The sequence below is a fragment of the Palaemon carinicauda genome, chromosome 21, assembly GCF_036898095.1.
Source record: "Palaemon carinicauda isolate YSFRI2023 chromosome 21, ASM3689809v2, whole genome shotgun sequence".
In the NCBI taxonomy this organism is placed as follows: Eukaryota; Metazoa; Arthropoda; class Malacostraca; order Decapoda; family Palaemonidae; genus Palaemon; species Palaemon carinicauda.
In genome coordinates, this window is record NC_090745.1 from 18,036,894 (window position 1) to 18,056,955 (window position 20,062).

Consider the following 20,062-nt stretch of genomic DNA (forward strand, 5'->3'; position numbering starts at 1 on the left):
AGGTAAGAGGAGGGGAGCCAGATCTAGTTGTGGCAGAGTCTGACTGCCCACAACTTCAGACAGCAGTAGGGGCCAGATTGAAGAACTTCTGGCAGGCGTGGGAGAGAAGAGGAGTGGACTAATGGTCTGTCCTCTTGTTGAAGGAGGGGTACAAAATCCCTTTGTAAAGAAACCACCTCTTGTTCAAAATCCGATAGATCTCTCTCCCAGATACCAAGAGGAAGCAAGAAGACAAGCCTTACACCTTCAGGTGTCTCTTTTGTTAGAGAAGGGAGCTGTGGTGAAGGTTTTGAACCATCAATCTCCAGGCTTTTACAACTGCCTCTTCCTGGTTCCAAAGAACACAGGAGGTTGGAGACCAGTGCTGGACGTGAGCGTGCTCAATGTATTCATCCTGAAAAAAAAGTTCACTATGGAAACTTCCAAGTCTGTTCTGGCAGCAGTAAGGGAAGGCGACAGGATGGTCTCTCTCGATCTCCAGGACGCATACTTCCATATCCCGATCCATCCGACCTTCCAACGTTATCTAAGGTTCATGTATGGGAAGGAAGTGTACCAGTTTTGAGCTCTGTGCTTCGGCCTCAGCACTGCTACTCTTATATTTACAATGCTCATGCGGAATGTAGCGAGCTTCCTGCATTCGACAGGTGTCAGAGCCTCCTTATACCTAGACGATTGGTTACTCAGGGCGTCATCCTTCAATCGCTGTCTGAAGGATCTCAGATGGACTTTGGACCTAGCCAAGGAGTTGGGTCTCCTAGTAAACAAGAAGTCGCAACTGACCCCATCTCAAACTATTCTCTATTTGGGGATGGAGATACGGAGTCTAGTTTTTCGGGCTTTTCCATCGCCCACAAGACTAGAGCAAGCTCTCTTAAAGATTCGTCTTTATCAGAAAAAGAGCAGTTGTTCTGTAAGATTGTGGATGAGTCTGTTGGGAACTCTCTCGTCGCTGGAGCAGTTTGTCTCCCTGGGAAGACTCAATCTACGCCCTCTCCAGTTTCACCTCAACCAGCATTGGGACAAGGAGAAGGGTTTGGAAGCAGTGTCCATTCCACTCCCAGAAACGGTCAAGACTTTCCTGAAATGGTGGGACGTCAATCTCAGACTTCAGGAAGGCCTATCTCTCGCACACAAGAGCCCAGACCATGTGTTGTTCTCAGACGCTTCGGACTTGGGGTGGGGAGCAACACTAGGCAAACTAGAGTGCTCGGGCCTTTGGTCCAAAGACCAGGTAAAGCCTCACATCAACCAAAAGGAGCTTCTTGCAGTTCTTTTGGCCCTGCAGAGTTTCGAAGGACTGATTTGGAACAAGGTGGTGCAAGTAAACGTGGACAACACCACAGCATTAGCCTACATCTCCAAGCAAGGCGGGACCCACTCGCAGTCTCTTTACTTAACCGCAAGGGATCTCCTAGTTTGGTCAAAGGAAAGAAACATCACCCTTCTTACAAGATTCATTCAGGGAGAAAGAAACGTGATGGCAGACTGCCTCAGCAGAAGAGGACAAGTCATTTCCACAGAATGGACTCTTCATCAGGAGGTGTGTGAGAAACTATGGAGGATATGGGGTTGTCCGTCCATAGACCTTTTCGCAACCTCGATAACGAAGAGACTTCCAACTTACTGCTCTCCAGTTCCAGATTCAGAGGCAGTCCACATCGATGCGTTTTTACTGGACTGGTCTCGCCTGGAAATTTATGCGTTTCCTCCCTTCAAAATCCTTCACAAAGTTCTGCAGAAGTTCGCCTCTCATGAAGGGACCAGGTTGACGTTGGTTGCTCCCCTCTGGCCCTCAAGGGAATAGTTCACCGAGGTACATAAATGGCTGGTGGACATTCCAAGGAGTCTGCCAATGCGGTTGGACCTTCTCCAGCAACCTCACATGAAAAGATTCCATGAAAGCCTCCACGCGCTTCGTCTAACTGCCTTCAGACTATCGAGAGACTCTCTAGAGCTCGAGGGTTTTTGAAAGAGGTAGCTTGGGCTATTGCCAGAGCAAGGAGATCCTCTACCATCAGGATCTACCAGTCCAAATAGGAGGTATTTCGAGATTGGTGCAAGGTCACCTTTGTTTCCTCGTCCTATACCTCTATAGCGCAAATCGCTGACTTCCTGCTAAACCGTAGGAATGAACGTAACTTTTCTGCCTCTACTATTAAAGGTTACAGGAGCACGTTAGCTGCAGTGTTCAGACACAGGAACATGGACCTCTCGAACAATAAAGACCTTCAAGATCTTCTCAAGTCTTTCGAGACTTCCAAGAAGCATCGGGTAGTGACGCCAGCTTGGAACTTGGATGTTGTCCTTAAATTTCTTATGTCTGAGAAATTTGAACCTTTGCACTTAGCCTCTTTTAAAGACCTTACTCTGAAGACACTTTTTCTAGTGAGTCTTGCTACTGCAAAGAGAGTTAGTGAGGTTCATGCCTTCAGCAAGAACGTCGGCTTCTGCTCTAATAAGGCAGTATGCTCCTTGCAGCTTGGTTTCCTGGCCAAGAATGAGCGACCTTCTCATCCATGGCCAAAATCTTTTGAGATTCCCAACCTGTCGTCGGATGTGGTTGGTAACGAGATAGAAAGTCCTGTGCCCTGTAAGAGCACTTAAATTTTATCCTGACAGAACCAAAAATTTACGAGGCGAATCAGAGGCTTTATGGTGTTTGGTCAAGAAGCCCTCCTTACCGATGTTAAAGAACGCCTTATCTTATTTTGTCAGATTTTTAATTAGAGAGGCTCACGCTCACTGCGGTGAGACTGACCTTCGGTTATTGAAAGTAAAGACTCATGAAGTCAGAGCAGTGGCAACGTCAGTGGCTTTCAAGCAAAATCGATCCCTACGAAGCATTATGGACGCAACCTACTGGAGGAGTACATCTGTGTTCGCTTCACATTATTTAAAGAATGTCCAGACTCTTTACGAGGACAGCTACACTTTGGGACCATTCGTAGCAGCGAGTGCAGTAGTGGGTGAAGGTTCTACCACTACATTCCCCTAATCCTAATACCTTTTTTCTTCTCTTGAAACTATTGTCTTTTTGGTTGTATGTGGAGACTGGGACAGTCTTCCGCAATCTTTTGATTTTAGCGGGTGGTCAAACTTGTTTCTTGAGAGCGCCCAGATCAAGGGTATTGGTTGAGGTCCTGTCATAGGGGTGGTCACCCCAGATATGACAGCTCCTAGGAGGTCTTTCAGCCCCCTGAGTGGATCGCTGGGCTTCATAAGGATAGTGGACTAATGAGGCAGAGAATCATCAAAGTCAGCTTCCTTATCAGGTACAAACCCTTAAGTTTGTTTTTTATCAAAACTCTTGAGTTATATTCCTATGATGTTTACTGCTAGTCTCTTACCCTCCACCAAGGGTGTCAATCAGCTATATATATATATATCCACCGGCTAAGGTAAATGTTTAAAAATTATATTTTCATATTAAAATAAATTTTTGAACATACTTACCCGGTGGATATATATAATTTAACTCCCTCCCTTCCGCCCCTCTAGAGACCCTATGGGCAGAGAAGACCTGAGGACTTGAGGAATGGTTACAGTATCCTGGCGAGTGGTGGAGCTTGTGTACACCTAGCAACCCAACCTACGATTGCCCGCGAGTTTTGAGTTTCTGCCGGACGTCAGAGACATTAGCTATATATATATACCCACCGGGTAAGTATGTTCAAAAATTTATTTTAATTTGAAAATATCATTTTTACCTCATGTTTAGCTCTCTACATTATTTGTCCTATTGCTTTTGCTTATGAATTATATACACTGCCTGGTGTTCCATTTTATTTTTATCAACATAAGCTCCTTATTTATTTAATTTCATCTTTAGCTAAGTTCTAATTACTTGGCCAAGAAATAGCATAACGTCAGTTATTCAGTACATCACATGCCAAGAAGTTGCATATACTGTACAGTAAAATATTTAGTCATTCAATATCAAGATGATGATTACAAAATGGACAGTTGAACAGTATAGTCAGGAATTGGGAAAGAGGTTGATTATGTTGTATGATTCACTCACCTACAATTTAAGTAATGGCAAGGGGTAAGGTTTATGTTAGAACCAAACTACTGATCATGTAATATTGTATACATAATTTGGGGGAATTTGGCTAAAATTATGCATCCTCGCTCATTTTTTTTTCCAAATGCCAAACTAATCTGGCACTGGCAATCTTCTTTAGTATCTTAAAGTTAAACAGACTATTTTAATATAAATGGGTGGTAAATTGCTTCTAACAGTTTTGTCAAGTACAGTACAGTACATGGTTTTCAAAATAGTAAAACAATATCCAGTTCTAGCATTATTGGGTAACTTTTTTCTGCTTTACGGTATTTTGTTCATAACACTTCAGATTAATGATCTTTAAATTATGTTTTTCAGTATGCATCCGATCATTATAAATTGAATAATTTCAAAACCTAGGGCAGCTTCATTTTTAGTAAATGCTGATTATAAAGATTCTTCTTTTTTTGTATGATCAAGTAATATTTATTTTTCCCTTTGCATTCTACAGTGCTGTGGTGTCCTGGGGTGCCTTTGGACTTATCTGATACACTAAGTGTTCAGCCTGAGCATTATTCACTCCTAGGACATTACACATACATAAAAAAAAAAAATTAGAATTTCAGGAGGAGTATATTTCACAAACAGTTTTCAGATATCACATATCATTTCTTCTCTTGTATCTTACCACATGGAAGAAAAATCAAGTTGCCTTCAAACTGTTTTGGAAATACACTTTCTTAAATTTGTGTTTGATATTTAGCTTCTACGTCAGAACATACTTGACAGGGTACAGTTAATTTACTTTAAATATGGGAAGTAGATTAAGCATAAATTTTCCATTTATTTTGCTCTTTACTAAACAGCATAATTAGACTATGATTTTATATACAGTACAGTATACAGTAATCATATTTTAGTTTTGGAGATCTGCAACTGCCAAGAAAATTGGCCACTTTCAAAATTTGGGAATAGAATTTATACCTGTGTTATAATAGGATCCATTCAGTACTGTAGGTCAAAAGCATTATTCACTATCTGGAACTTACCCTCACCTTAAATATCATGGCTGGAGTGCAGGAGACGAGAGTTGGAAGAGGAGCAGGAGAGGGTTACTGCTTAGAGGGAGAATCTCCTTCCATGATACCTTCTGGTAAAATATTGGGAGATCTCTCTCTCTCTTGAATGGCATTCATTGTCCCTAAGTGAATCACTTAGTATAAGTTTTTTTTTTCTTTTTAATGCTACTACTTTCAACCCTATTACATGGACCTTATCTAGAGATGACTATTTTTTTATTTTCTTTAAAATGGAATGAAAATGGGACATTGCATTGTTCATAAAGATTTGTTGCTTACTGCTGCCCAAGTCTTATCTTGGTGATGTTTCTAAAAGTTTTGCTGGGTTATCCACATTTTTAACATTTCCCTTATTTCATTCGAAGCGAGATGTTTGTCACTCAGTCCCTTCTCCTCATATGATATCTCCTCCACTATACCTCTTATTGCTGCTCCTTAAGCAACTTCAACAGATCTTTGGTCATTAGCTGCTTGTCATGTTTCTCAAATAGACCGCTGATATCCTTGTTCACCTCCATTGTCTTGCCCAAGGACAATTTCATCATTAATTGCTTCCTGCAAGGGCTTGAATTCCTCAAAATCACGTTCTGCAATGCATTTAGGGCACAGTTTCTTCCATGCACAATTGAGGGTTCTCTTGTTGACCCATTATCAGGCTTTGTCAATCATTTTGAGGCAGTTGTCAATGTGGAAATGTTGTTTCCAAAACTCTTGGAAGATGAGTTTGGTCTCTTCGGTGACCTTGAAACATTGCTGGAACACTGCCTTCATATAGCTTTTTAAATTTTTAGAGATCACCTGCTGATCTATGGGTCAGAGAATTGAAGCAGTGTTGGGTAGCAGGAACTTTTCTTGATAAATTTGAACTCTTCCATTAGGTCGTCTTCAGTGGACGGATGATGGGCAAGAGCATTGCCCATAAGAAATAAGGCTTTGGGTGGGTGGGTGGTTCTTGTTCAAAAGGTACTTTTTGACCTCAAGACTCTGCTGGTCAGCATTTAGACAGAAACACTGGCTGTTATCAACTAGTTTACTTACGCAAACTTCTTACTTGAAGGCACTCCTTGCAAGCAGAAAGGTAAAATGAAATATTTTGATCTAAAAAGGTACAAGATTTACTATCTAGGTGTGTTTCTGCACAACTGGTAGATGCTTGGAATATATTTTATTCAAGGAACAAAACAATTTGAAAAATCTGAATTGAAATATATTTTTTATTATTAGATGCTAGTTCCTGTTTTAAAAATGAAGTGCCATCGTTCCTAGAATAAAACAAAATATCTTTGATGTTGACATGTTTTTGGTAAGTCAGTTTTTATGCTGTCCATGGGAGGGCGTGTTTGGTGACCAAAAAATTGCTAAGACGCTGGGTAACAGTTCTTACAGGACCAAAAACCTCACTGTCCCATTCCACAAACAAAATGCGGGTACAAAACTTGTAATTTTCTTTGACCTTCACATGATATTAAGTTGATTCTCCTACACCTTGTACTTTTTAAAGTCTTGTGGATTCTCCAAGTGATATACCAGGAGAGGTTTGATTTTGCTATCCATGCAGGCATTTGCACAGAACAGCAGGGTAAGACAGTCTTCTATTTGCTTGTGACTGGAAGTAGCCTTCTCTTCTGCAGTAATGAAGGTCCTAGGCATCTTCGTCCAGAACAAACCAGTCTTGTTGCAGTTGAACACTTCATGGGGCATAAAAGACTCAGAATTTACGAACCTATTAAATTCAAATACGATTACCCCTGCTGCCTTGACAGCTTGCAGCCTCACCGTATTGCACAGCATTGTGGATGCCTGTTCTGGAAGTTTTCAAACCAGCCACTGCTCACTATCTGTTCTTTTTCATGGTCTACTGACATACCTGGCTCATTTTTCATAAGGTCAGTATACAAAAACTTTGCTTTCTCACAAATGATGTTCTTGGTTATCATATCTCCTGCTAACAGCCTCTCATTGATCCCCATGAGAAGCAAGTTTTCAATGTTATGTAGAACACATGGTCATTGTTATTTTTGTCAAAATAAGTCCCTCTTTTGCAGCATCAATTGCTTTGCTGTAATTTATTCCTTTGTCTTTTGAATCTTACAAATTGTCAACATTTGTACGACTGTACACGTGCACCTTAATCATACTTCTCAATTATCTCTTTTTTTTTTTTCACCTCTAAGGTAATCATCATCTTTCCTTCTTGATCCTGTTGGGGGCCATTGACTGTGCATTACTTTTTAATCTATAAAGCACACATGGTCACAATTTTACAAAAGAACACTGCCAATGACTCTCAACAAGATAACGTAAGGTGGTGCTGGTATGAGTACTGCAGAGAGAGTGAAAGAGGCAAGGTGTTAGCGGGGGTGGGGAAGAGGAAAGACGAAGAAAAATGGTGTAAAAATCATGTGAACACTGTGTGGGTAACATGGGGGTTTTGTGCGATTGTTTCCTGCGCTTTGCTTGCTGGTCTCTTTAGTAACTTTCACAATAAAATATGAATACAGAGGGGAAGTTTTACTTGCAGACCAATATCATGCTCATATACCAATTAGAATTCTTTTGCTTATATTCCGAGTTACTCCCAAACCGAGGTATCACTATACTAATGGACTTCAAAGTTCTTAATGACCACCTGATTCATCCGATAGGTAAGTGATGTGGTGTGGAAAGAACACCACCTGTATGTTGTCATGGAGATCCTGCACAGATTGTGGATGTCTAAGATTATTGTCAAGGACCTTGAAATCCAGCAATGGTGGAACCAATTCAGAAACCCATCTAATAGATAGGCAGCGAGTTCTTGTTGCAGTACGTATACACTAATTTTCAGTAGTTATAAATAAAGCCAAGCTGGATTAAGTTACTCATGCCATTACCTAACAGTTATCAAGACAGAGGAAAAGACATATCAGTGTGTGATTTATGCTGATATCAGAAGAAAATACAATACTTATTTATCAGTTAAGTGATGTAAATGAAATAGAAATAATGTAGAGGTTTATGTTGTATCTTTAGAAAAAAGCAATATACTGTAATCCAAGAAACATAATACTGTACAGTATGAGCCATTAGTCTACCAGCCATTGGCTGCATTAAAACAGAGTAGGGTGTCTTTCTTTGGCGATGAAAGTGCCCTATAGGATCATCTTCCAGAAAAAAAAAACATACTTAGTAATAATTACAATGGTTTTATTATTAACTGTTACATTCAGTACTGCCAAGTGTTACGGTAATTACCAATTTACCATAAATGCACGCCAATTAGGTTTACTTCACATTTTAAGTTTATTATACAAAAACAGGTATTTTCAGTACAAAATACATATAATTAGAGGTAGCCTAGATATATTGGACATATCAGTTACTGTATGTACAAAACTGTTTCATCCATATTCTGCACTTGGTCTGGTTTGTAGTTACTCTGCAATGATTTCTCAAAGCTCCCAAAAAGAAAGCTTCCACTGCCTTGTGGTGCACCAAAGATGTCTCCCTAGTTATCCTCACACTTTTTAGTAAAAACAGCTGGTTGAAATGATCAAACTATCCCTTGCCATCTTGGAGAGATCTAGCTGGTGTAACTGAGGGGGTTTCACTGGTGCTCAGGCAGGGATCCTTTACCTTACCCGTAATAAACTTGAAATATTGTAGGAGAGACTTTACCTTTTTGTAGATAAGGCATTGTCTGTCTTAATTATTGCCTTGTCCCGCACCATTACTACGTGCTTAGCACTTACACTTATAGCAGCATGAATATTGGCTCATGTGGAACATTCGGCCCACAATGGGAAAAGACTTGCCTTCCTTACTTTAATTAAGGACCTCCTATCTTTTGGTTCAAGATGATCATGTTCTGGCAGTTATGGATAGGTTTGGAGGATGATGAATCTGTCTTAGAGACCATGGCAAAAGATGAACATGTTGGGCAAAGAGATGATATAAAAGTGTGATGTTTACACACTACAGTGGTTGCAGCAAGACGGGCAGTATGAGGATAACATTCTGCGTAAGTGTGCAATGAGAAACAAGAACATAGGGCAGTGTACTGAGCACAATGGACGAAGCACAATGATTGAGGCTGTGCAGAAAAAACAAATTTTAATTAAATATCATGGACCTTCCACTAAATTATCAGATCTGCAAAATGCAAACCCCAGAATGGTAAGGACTAGTAATTATGTGAAAATTTTTTTATTCCACAATTTATTTCCATGTGCTACCCACGAGTCAGTCATGGTTTTTTTTTTTTTCTAGAGCCTCTATTTTACTTCTCATTAGCCAGTTTATTACTATTACAAATAAAACATATTTTCTAATACTCTACTGAGGTACCATGACAAACATCTGAAAGTGGTATTATAGCAACATTATTATGTAGGTTACAATTTTGCTAAATAATGAGAAAATAAAATCAACTATAGTTCACCTCATGAAGGAAAAAAACAAGGTAAAATTTGGCAGCAAGTGACCATTTCACAAATCACCTGTAACTTTAATGCTATCAGTTACAGTTATTTAACATTGACTCTAAAAAAAGAACAAAAATTATAAAATTAGATATTACATTAATTTTTTAGTTTTGATTGATGTTTAGTGGACTGCTACACATTTTAGGTGTAACATATCAACTACATTAGGGTGAATGGACTGTTCTATGCTAAGGCAATATTTGAATGGATATCTATTCTTATGTATACATTTTTATGAAGAATAGCAAAAAAAAATATGCTAGTATGTCATATTGATTGATATAATAAAACAGTTTTTTATATTTGAAAAAAGATAAATTATTCCATTTGCCATTACCATATATTTTTTTTCAGTTCAACTTTGAATACTCTAATCTATTTTATTCCATTTAGAAAAACAAGGGTTTTGTTAGCAAAAGGTTTTTTTTTTTTTTTTTTTTTTTTTTTTTTTTTTTTTTTTTTTTTTTTTTTTTTTTTTTGTTAAATCTACAAAGGTAGAAGACAAGGCACATGCCGATAGCTGCAAGCCAGCAGTTTAATTTATATTATCCATGGTAAGATTGTGGCTTTTAATAGGTTTTTAGCTGTTAGGAATTTATTTACCATTTTGCCAGAATTACCAAAAAAATGGTCACCAAAGTACAAAGTTCAGTTATAATGAGTAGTAGCGTTTTTTCACCTAAAATTGGGTAATGGCAATGTATAATGAATTCGAAATGTACTTGCCAAGAATAAACAAATTCAGTATAGATGTATAGTATATTGTTATACTACTGTATATCTCTTTTTCCAATTCAGTTTCCATTTGTATCAGGCACTCATTTATTTAGCATTTGAGAAAAGTTGACTGAGATTTCTATCTGTAGACTAATAATATGGATAGATATCATTGTAGACTGAACAAACAATGAGTCATATTTGTTCAGTTTTGACTTGCACCTAGTTGGGCAGTTCCTGGCTGCCCAGGGAATATGTACTATCATATATGGGGTCTTTATCCTTTCCTAGTTTTAATTTTACCTGCATTCAACGTCTTATGAAGTGATGGTTTTACTGAGATTTGCAATACAGTATTGCATTTCTTTTCTCAGCGAAATTCAATGAAAAGACTCTCTTCCTTTAATTAACCTCCTCTGGAGTGTATGCCGACACCACCAAACTCGTGAGCTTTAAAATATAAAAACATTCTTGCTTTTCAAGTATATTTGTCTGTTATCCTACACATCATTCCACTTATATTACATAAGATGGCTGTAATACTTTGGTTGCTGATGTACTATACAGTTTTCTTATGTACAGTACTACATTGTTTAGGTTTCTCATCTAGTGTCACTTGAGAACCTTGCTATCCTTTTCCATGTCTGGTGGCAGAGAAAGGGGCATGGTCATAGTAGTTTTAATAGTTATCATTTACACACCTCTGGTGAGAATTACTTGCTTGTGGATTGATGCACTACGCATACATGAATGTACAGAATTGCTGTGAAGGATCTTTCCTAAGAATGAGATCTAATCAACTCGTATCAAAGTCTCCTACTAGGCTCCAACCCAACAGCTACAATGTGCATCCTCCTCTAGCTCATACAGTATTATATTATCCCATCCACATGTTTTATAGCATTGTTTAGGAGTTCCTAGAAGACTCAACAGATGAATCTATCACTGTTTAAGATAAATATTGTAAGCGAAGTGCATCAAATACTCCCAGAAAGCTATTGGGAAATTTCAAATTCGTGCTAGAAATAGGAATGAATGGCGAGCGATTGTGACGCAGTTCCAGTAGGCCCTGATGCTTCCTCCGGTGCCTTAGATGACCGCGGAGGTAGCAGCAGTAGGGGAGTCAGCATTATGAAGCTTATCAAGTTTAGGCTGTCTGATCAACAAGTACATCTGTAATGTAAGTGGCTTGGTAAATCTTTAAAATAATTTCTGCAATAATTGTCCTTAATGTTGGGCTAGAGGAAAGGTCTTGTAAAACCGAACTTCTTATGAATTGAAAGTCTATCTCAAAGTTTAATTGAGAGCAACAGTTTCGAAAGTTACTTCTTTCTTACAGAAGGCAAATAAATTTATATACGTCATCAATGCTCTTGGGAGGGATTGTTTTCTGCCTCTTGGAAAAAATTTGAGGTCTAAGAGTGTAAGCTCTCAGAAAGCACTCTTCTGAGGTCAGGTCCACCATTTCTACCACCTTCCTTTGTGGAAGTATACTCGTGCATGCATACATTGAAGTTACGATGGGGGATTCACACAGCCACTGTACTGAAAAAAAGGTAGATTAATCACCTATCTTTTTGATGTATGGGTATATGGATCACCTTCTGGAAGACATGCAATGACTATGTGTTACTTGATAGTGGTTACTGTTTAAATAATAGCTGGTCAATTAGGAACAGCTCTGTTGATTCTTTTTCATTAACACTGTATATAATTGTATATATTTTGTAACATTTTCATAGACAAATATTACAAGTGGAAAAACTGGAAATTACTGGACATAAAATACACCCAATGGCGCTGAAGGGAATAGAAATCCACTATTGTAGATTACTCTTAATAACATTCAAAGGTTTAAAGCCACTGATAATGTTGAAATAAAATTGGTATATCAGAATATTTTAATGCTCAATTGCTTCTAGAATTGTTGTCTTAACTCTGTAGACATTGTAACTGGTCAAATGTAACTCATTGTTTGTTAGATCTTAGGTAATAAGTCTTGAAACAATTGGTCTGATATGGGAAATCTGAATCCTTCAGCTTTCCCCCTGAAAGCTGACCTACTTTATGTTAAACATACTTTTTCCTAAAACTCAATTTTCTTATTGTAATATGTACTGCACTATCATTGTGTAGGTATGATGTAACTTCAGGAGCAACTTCTCAATGAAGCCAGAAGTCTTCTAAAATTAAACTACCTTCCCAGCTGTATTAAAAATAAGGATTATGGTTTTGAAGTATAAAAGCTTAGTGTAAAAATTGTTGATTTCTGTTGTATGTTGTTAACTATTTTCTGACTATAAATCGACAAAAGTAAATTTTATGTATGCATTCATCAATTGTCCACTTAAGGGATGTCTGAAATAAAAGCAAGATGTCAGTAAAGAGAACTGGCAGTAAATGATATATAAAAGCCAGACTGGCCTTGGAGCTTTATTAAAGGCAGCAAGTACAGTACTACATGCATTTGGAGGGTATTTTTTTTTAGTGTAATGTGTCATCATCCATTTCCAGAGCTGAGCCAGGGACCTCAGAAGAGCGAGATCCATTCTTACCAGGCAGAGGATCAAGGGGAGGTACTCTGACATCCCTTGGAGGTCCTGGTTACACCAGACCTCGTCACTCTCACACACCACCACAAACCCCTCCATTCCCTGGCACTTTGTGAGTACTCCTTGTAGGAGGTATATGTATTTTTATGATGTTTTCTTATTTTCACTCTTCAGTTTTTCATTACATTCTCTGTACATAATTTACACATCTCTGTTAAACTGACACTTGGTGAGTAATATTCAGTTACCCTTGCCTCTAAGTTTTTATAATTTATCATTTATTTTAGAGTACAGTATTTCAGTTTTTATTTGATTATGTTTAGGGGCAATAGGTTTCTTCAGAGGAAAAATAAATCGGTATTAGTTAGGCTTCTAATTTTCTAAAAGGCCAAACTAAGTAAAATTTAGACAATATGATGAGAGGGTCTAGCTAGACTTATTTTGTTTGCGTTCACGTGTTTTGCTGAATAGGCAGTGTAATGGTCTTTTGTTTGTTAGCATCTATGTCATTGGTGTGTTCTCAGGCTCATCTTATTTTATAAAAATAAGATTTAAGCATTTGTCTTTTTGTGAGGTGTATTTCAAAGATTTTAGGCTTGCACACATATAAAGCCCCTTTAAGGATACAGTACATTATTTCTTTCAATATAAGTATATTTCTAGAACATTCAATCATACACATTTTTAATACACTCAAGGAAAAAGCTCTCATACTTTGTCATTGCAGAAAATAACAGTAGTGAAAGTAATTAGCTTAGAATAGTTTTGTAGTAGTTTTGTAATACCAGTACAGTAGATGTATTGCTTGTAATCCTGATAGAATTAGGACTAGTGTATATTAATACATAATATTTTATTTTTAGAAATATATTTTCAATGAAATATAGCTTTCATGTGCAATGTTCTCAATCAACTAATGAACAAGATATTAAACTTCTCTCCTAAAATTGGGATAGGACTCATTAGGTCTAACTTCCGAACCTAGGCCAAATGCTTTTCTAATTCATTACAGCTAGGTTATTTTATTGATGGGGAACCATTTGGACTCTGCTCACAAACAAGGTGGAAGTGAATTTTTTGGTTTTCATGGAAATTTATTTACTGTAAATCACTAAATTTTCTAATGCAATTGTTTATAAATGATAAATTACAGACTAGAATACTTAAAACACTCAATTACTCTCCAACTGGTAACTTAAAAGATTGTAAATAAAAAAAATTGACAGAAAATTACACTTGACTATTATAATGAATATCTGACATTTAATTGCCTGACATATTCATTTCAAATGACAGACAGAACTACAGACTCAACAAAAGTAAAAGCCATTTAGGACTGCACATGAGTGACTACAATGTCTTGAGGATAAGTCTCACTTGACGTGACTATTCAGTTACCTGAATGACATTTGTTTAGTACAGTAGTACTAATCATGCTTACTAGAAAAAAATACCTATCTGAAACTCTGTGGTAAGTTATATTAAAAAATGAATTGTGAAATATTATTATCCGTAATTACTGTATTAGGATGATGAAAAAGAATGAGATATTTTTTAATAAATTTTAGGAAAAATAAGCTATTGCTTTATGTGAAAGTGAAAGAAAGAAAGGAAAATATGCTGAACATGAACTATCAGAAAAATAAAGATAACTATGAAAAAAAAAGAAATTGGGGACTAATCAACTTACTATATAGTATTTTTATCTAAATTTTATCGAACCATACAATGGGGTCTTCTTGTACTTGGAAGTTCTCTCTCATTACTTAAGGTTGAAGTATTGAAGATTTGTTATAAAAAGGAATAGGCAACTAAGAAGCAAGAAGTTTTGCTTTATAAATCCTGTACTGTACAAATAAATGCTTCTGGTATTAAAATGACTTTTAGGGGTCAGCAGGACTGGGAACTAGAACTGTACTTTAATTAACTGCCAGAGTAAGTTGAAAAAAATAGGGGGAAAAAGGATGTGCAGAAAGTGTAGGATTTAACTCAGACACCAGGTTTTGGTAATGAGAAGGGATTGTACAGATTAGAAGTAGTATGTACGAAATACTCCGTGAAATCATAAGTCCAAGAGTAGTTATTTGTGGCAATATTTTTTATGGTTGCTTGAGAAGATGCTTATATATAGACATGGACATACAGTATAATAAAAAATAGAGAACTAAGATTGGAACCTATCAATAGTAGTCTTGCTATTCTGATCACCATCAGTAAATGGTAATATAATGATCGGAAGTCTTCCGCAAGATGACTGATCACATATTCAATTGTGAAAACTGACAAACCTTTAGTACTGATGGAAAAGAGTTGAAACAATTTTGGTACTCAGTGAGTCAACATCCAGGAAAAGGTATGTGATTTTAAATTCCATTTTGGAAACTAATAATCTTTCTGTATACAGTACATTAAATGAGTATCATGTGATGGGGATGATTTAACCTTGAAAAAAGACATCCCAATTATCATAGGGGCACCCTGGAATCTTCCTATTGATACTCCCTCTAAATTCACCCACTTTTTACTATGGATTTTGTAAGTATCTATACTATAACAAAAGTGTGTCTCAGATCAGTTATATCTGTTAGACTTTCAAAGCCATTCAGATTAGGTATGGTAATTGGACGGGTAGGACCAAAATTACTGCTTTTAATTTAGGATTCACCAGACTACTGAATTTAACGAAGGAAGCCTACGATGTCAAGAGCGTCTGAGGCTCGACGCTATTGAAAGATGGCTGAATATGTGAATTATTAAAAGGTGGAGGTGTGTCATTATTGTTATCCCTGCTATATAGTAAAGTAACAGACTTTCCTGGCTTTTCCCCTGAACTAACAGCAAATTCCATTTTGCTCTTTGAACTATTAACTTGATAGGCAACAATTGAAATATACTTTCCAATGGAAGGTGCCGTGAGTGAAACGCATTTTTTGTAGCAGTTATTTAAATCACAGTATTTTCCCTGACACAATATACAGAGGGTGTGCAGACCATGATTTCTCATAAACAGTCCCCGTATACACTCCCCTCAGTCATTGCTAACAAAACCCGGGGAAGACATCTTAATGCATAGTAAGCTAACAATCTGGAGTACATCTGATCACCACTGAGAGGACAAAGATTACCTGGTATTGTAGTTCTGGGCTTCTTACCACTTACTGCTCGAAGGTTCCACTCCTTTGTTAAGAGCATGTATTTATCGAAGGGAAAGAATATGGGAAAATTCTTATATTAAATTTTAAACCGAGCTCCTGGAATAGAAGCAAAATGAACATCAGGTGAACTTAGAAATAAGAAATTTTATTAAACTTCTATTTTTTTGGAATATTAGTGTCTCTCTGCAAAGATAGTCTTGTATAGATTAGAGACATGGGAATTACAATGAATGGTCCGATGACAGTGATTTGTAGCACATGTTCTTGATTTCTCCTGCTACTTGCAAATTTGTCTTTAATTTTCCCTTCATGAGTAAGGCTACTTTATAAGATGGAGGTAGTAGGTAGTGGGCTGGCCAAGGCACCAGCCACTCATTGAGGTACTATCGCTAGAGAGTTATTGGTACCTTTGACCGGCCATATAGAACTAAATTGAATCCCTCTCTTTTTTCCTTTGCCTAAGCATACACTGAATATTCATTCTTCTCTTTTCTTATACACCTGACAATAATAAGCTAACAAAACAAATTTTTTTCACTAAGGAATTAACTACTGCACTGTAACTGTCAGTGGCTACTCCACTTGGTAAGGGTAGAAGAGACTCTTTACGTATGGTAAACTTCTCTGCTCTTCTAGGAGAAGGACTCCAAAATCAAACCATTGTTCTCTAGTCTTTGGTAGCATCATAGCCTCTGTACCATGGTATTCCAGTGTCTTGGGTTAGAGTTCTCTACTTGAGAGTACACTCAGGCACAAATTTCTGTATTTCTGTATATTTCTTTTTCTCACTGGGCTATTTTCCCTGTTGAAGCCCTTGAGCGTAAAGCATCCTGCTTTTCCAACTATGTATGCATAGGTTCTCCCCTCCTTAATCATGTCCTGTAGTTTCATCTTCTCTGCTATAAAAAGCATTATCTTCCGATGCTTGCGCTCCTCTTAGCAGGTACATAATGTTTAACTGGCATCATACGACTTGAAACCAAGTCCTAGTTATAGCCAAAACTGCACAAAAACAAGACACAACACAAAGATGCAGAGCAACATTGTGTACGGATGCTTAGAAGCAAACTGGATAGTGTTGGATACTGAATGTTGCAGAGTGATCTTGTGGTCCAACAGCCAATCAGCAACTAGGATACAGATCAGTGTGCTCTGATAGGTTGTCTCTTTTACTGCCTAATAGCATGCTTTGTACAAAATCAACTGGGCAAGTTAGGCTACTAACATTTCCAAAATTTTGTTTTCCATACAGATGCATGATTCTTTCTCACCTATGGTGCACAACGCATTTTCTTCTTCCCCACAACTAAATAAACCAAATACATTACTTTCTCAGTACCAAAACTAATTTCTGTATTTTTATATATTACTGTAATATACTTTATTTATTTTTAGGCCAAAAACTTACTAATTTCAAGAAAAAAATATGAAAAAATATAAAACTTATCTGCTTGCAGAAACCCATGTTATAAAGACCACTTTTCAATATAGATTTACATACTGTATATTTATAAATCCATGATGTATTGAGGGAACAATGGAAAGAAAGGCCTTTACACTACAGAACTCAACAATAGTAATTTAAATCACAATACAGTATTGCAGTTTTAACTAGGCAGTGAAATTATGAATTCGTTAATTGTGATTTTTATGCAATTTATGCAAACACTACAGTATCCTCAAACTGAAAATATTGCTATTAATGTAATCTAAACTTTCACCAAAAAAATAGGAAATCCTGTCTATGTGGACTTGCATCATAGGCCTATGACGTAAGTCCGTATAGAAAGGGTTTGCTATTTTTTTGTAAAGGTTTAGATTCTATTAATAGCAGTACTGTATTTTTGGTTTGAGGATACTATAGTGTTGCATAAATTGCATCCCCACTTTGGTGTTTGACAGTAGGAAGTTCTTCTTACCTCCACGCAAGTTTTCACCAATCGGGAGTTTTATTAATTTCATGTTTTTAGTAGATTCTGGTATTCACAGAAAGTTTATTATAACATGTTTTTCTTATGCTTAGTGTAATTTATCCCAATTTGTGTTAGAATATGTGAAAATTTACTAAATTATGTATTTGCATCCAAAAACAAGCTCCTGTCGTTGACTTTGGCAGGTGTTGTTATGAAGTTTAGACTTACCATCACAATGCTTTATAATCTCTTTACTCATCAACATTCTTTATTGACAAAACACATACCTGAGGGAGATACTGTATTTAGGTTAGTAAATAAGTTTTGAGTCACATTACATGGTAATTATTTGAAAACAATGATGCTATTCGAACAAAATACTTCCAACCAAGCATCTGTTAGGAAACTTTTCCAAGCTAAAGGGGCACCCCTGTTAGTGAGTGCAAATCTGCCTTATTAGGAAAAAAAATTGAATATGATAAAAAAATTTTCAAAGTGGTTTTTAAGAGGAGAAAATTGTAAATAAAGGTGAATTAACAAAGAGTAGGAGCTGAGACTTCAGTAATCCCTCGGCTATCTTGGTGTTATGTTCCAGGCTCCCCTGCAAAGGTTGAAAAACTGCAAAGTAGATACAGAATTCTAGGTTACATTTTTTTCCATAATTTCTATAACTTTTCCTATTTTATCTTTATAAATTTGAGCTTTTATAAAACCTCCCAGCAATCTTATAAACCCTTCATACACCTTTTAAGCTTAAACTTACTTCTACTGTAGACACATCCTTACATATACTGTATGTTAAAGAAAAAATTTAAATTGAAACACGCAGTGAAGGTACTTAAACTTCCAGCAAGCTTTTAACGTTTCATGTCTCCTTCATGAGACATGTACTGCTTCAGTGAGAAGTTATAATCCCCATCCTTAGAATACCAGGTGATGCAGGAAGTTTTGTGTATAAAGTGCCTAGAATGCACGAATTATCCCCATGATCCATAGGCTGAATCAGCAATGTGTCTGCAGTAAGGATTCTACCTGTACGCCCTCATAATGCAGGTCAATCGTGTGGCCAACAGCATTATCTATTAGGAAAAGGAATTTAAAATCAAGGCCTTTTTTGGTAATATAAAGATTGATTTTGGGTATGAAGCACTGGTACAACTAATCCGATGTCAGTGCTTTTGTTATCCATGCCTTTTGGTTGGGCATTTAATACAATACCAGCAGTCTTATTTTTGTTTTTAGGAGTCCTTGGGTTTTTGGACTTCCCATAAAGCCCACAGAGAATTCCACACATTGCAAGTATGAGGGAATCTTTGTAGGCCTTGAATCCAGCGACTGGCCTCCTTCATAATAAAAGAGGCCAGTCCCATCTATATTAAAAACTTATTTATGGGAATATCCCCTTTCATAGATAACCATCTAGAACATCTCATTCACCTATTCATCTGTGGTTGGTTTGTCACCAGAAGCAGTTTCTCCCTGCAGGGACACACCGTTAAGGTTGAACCTCTTTGAAATTTATTAATCCAGCCAATGCTAGCATTAAATTCAGTCGGTTTGGTGGGAGGCGGTATCGTCGTTACACCTCCATGAACTTTCAGTAGAGTTGCTTGGCTTTCTCAGGTATGGTGTTGGTATCCAGTACAATATTCTTCCTACAGTCACTTCAAATGCTGACTCCATCCTTATATGTAATGGCTTTATTTTGTTACCACACTTTTCGCTGCCTTGCTAAAATTGACATTTACTGCCGCCATTATAATCTTTTTGTCCTTATTGATGCAGTGATAAAGATAGATTTGTTGATGCTGCATAGCTTCACTCTTCCTTAAACATGTCAAGGAGTTTCATCTAATCCACTATAGTAACCATCTTCCTCCAATGCTTGGGCTCACTACCTGAGGGCTTGAAAGGTGCAGAATCTATAGCTAATACTGTACAGTACTGTAAGACTTGAAAGCAATTCACACTTTTAGTCAAAAATGCAATGGAACACCTCACAACACAGAAATATACAGAACGATGTCATGTACGTATGGGTAGAATTAAACTAAACAGCGTGGGATACTGAATGCTGCAGTTTGATAGTGAAAGATCCTGTGGTCCGATAGCTAGTCAGCAGCCAGGATACTGATCAGAAGGCTCTTTATTGGTTGTGTATCCTCTACCAGCCA

At 37.1% G+C, this 20,062-nt stretch overlaps 1 protein-coding gene across 6 annotated transcripts in view; it reads left to right on the forward strand.

Moving 5' to 3' along the window:
- LOC137615196 (protein tweety-like) overlaps positions 1-20,062 on the forward strand; it is a 219,204-nt gene that overhangs the window by 165,719 nt on the left and 33,423 nt on the right. For 5 of the 6 annotated variants that reach the window (XR_011039189.1, XR_011039190.1, XM_068344847.1 and 2 more), the window contains exon 13: positions 12,783-12,932. The exons of the other annotated variant lie outside the window; for it this stretch is intronic. Coding sequence is in view for 3 of the 5 variants with exons in the window: in XM_068344847.1 (XP_068200948.1) it covers positions 12,783-12,932 (150 nt within the window). In the remaining 2 variants the exon portion in view is untranslated. The remainder of the gene's footprint in view (positions 1-12,782; positions 12,933-20,062) is intronic. 6 annotated transcript variants of the gene reach the window in all.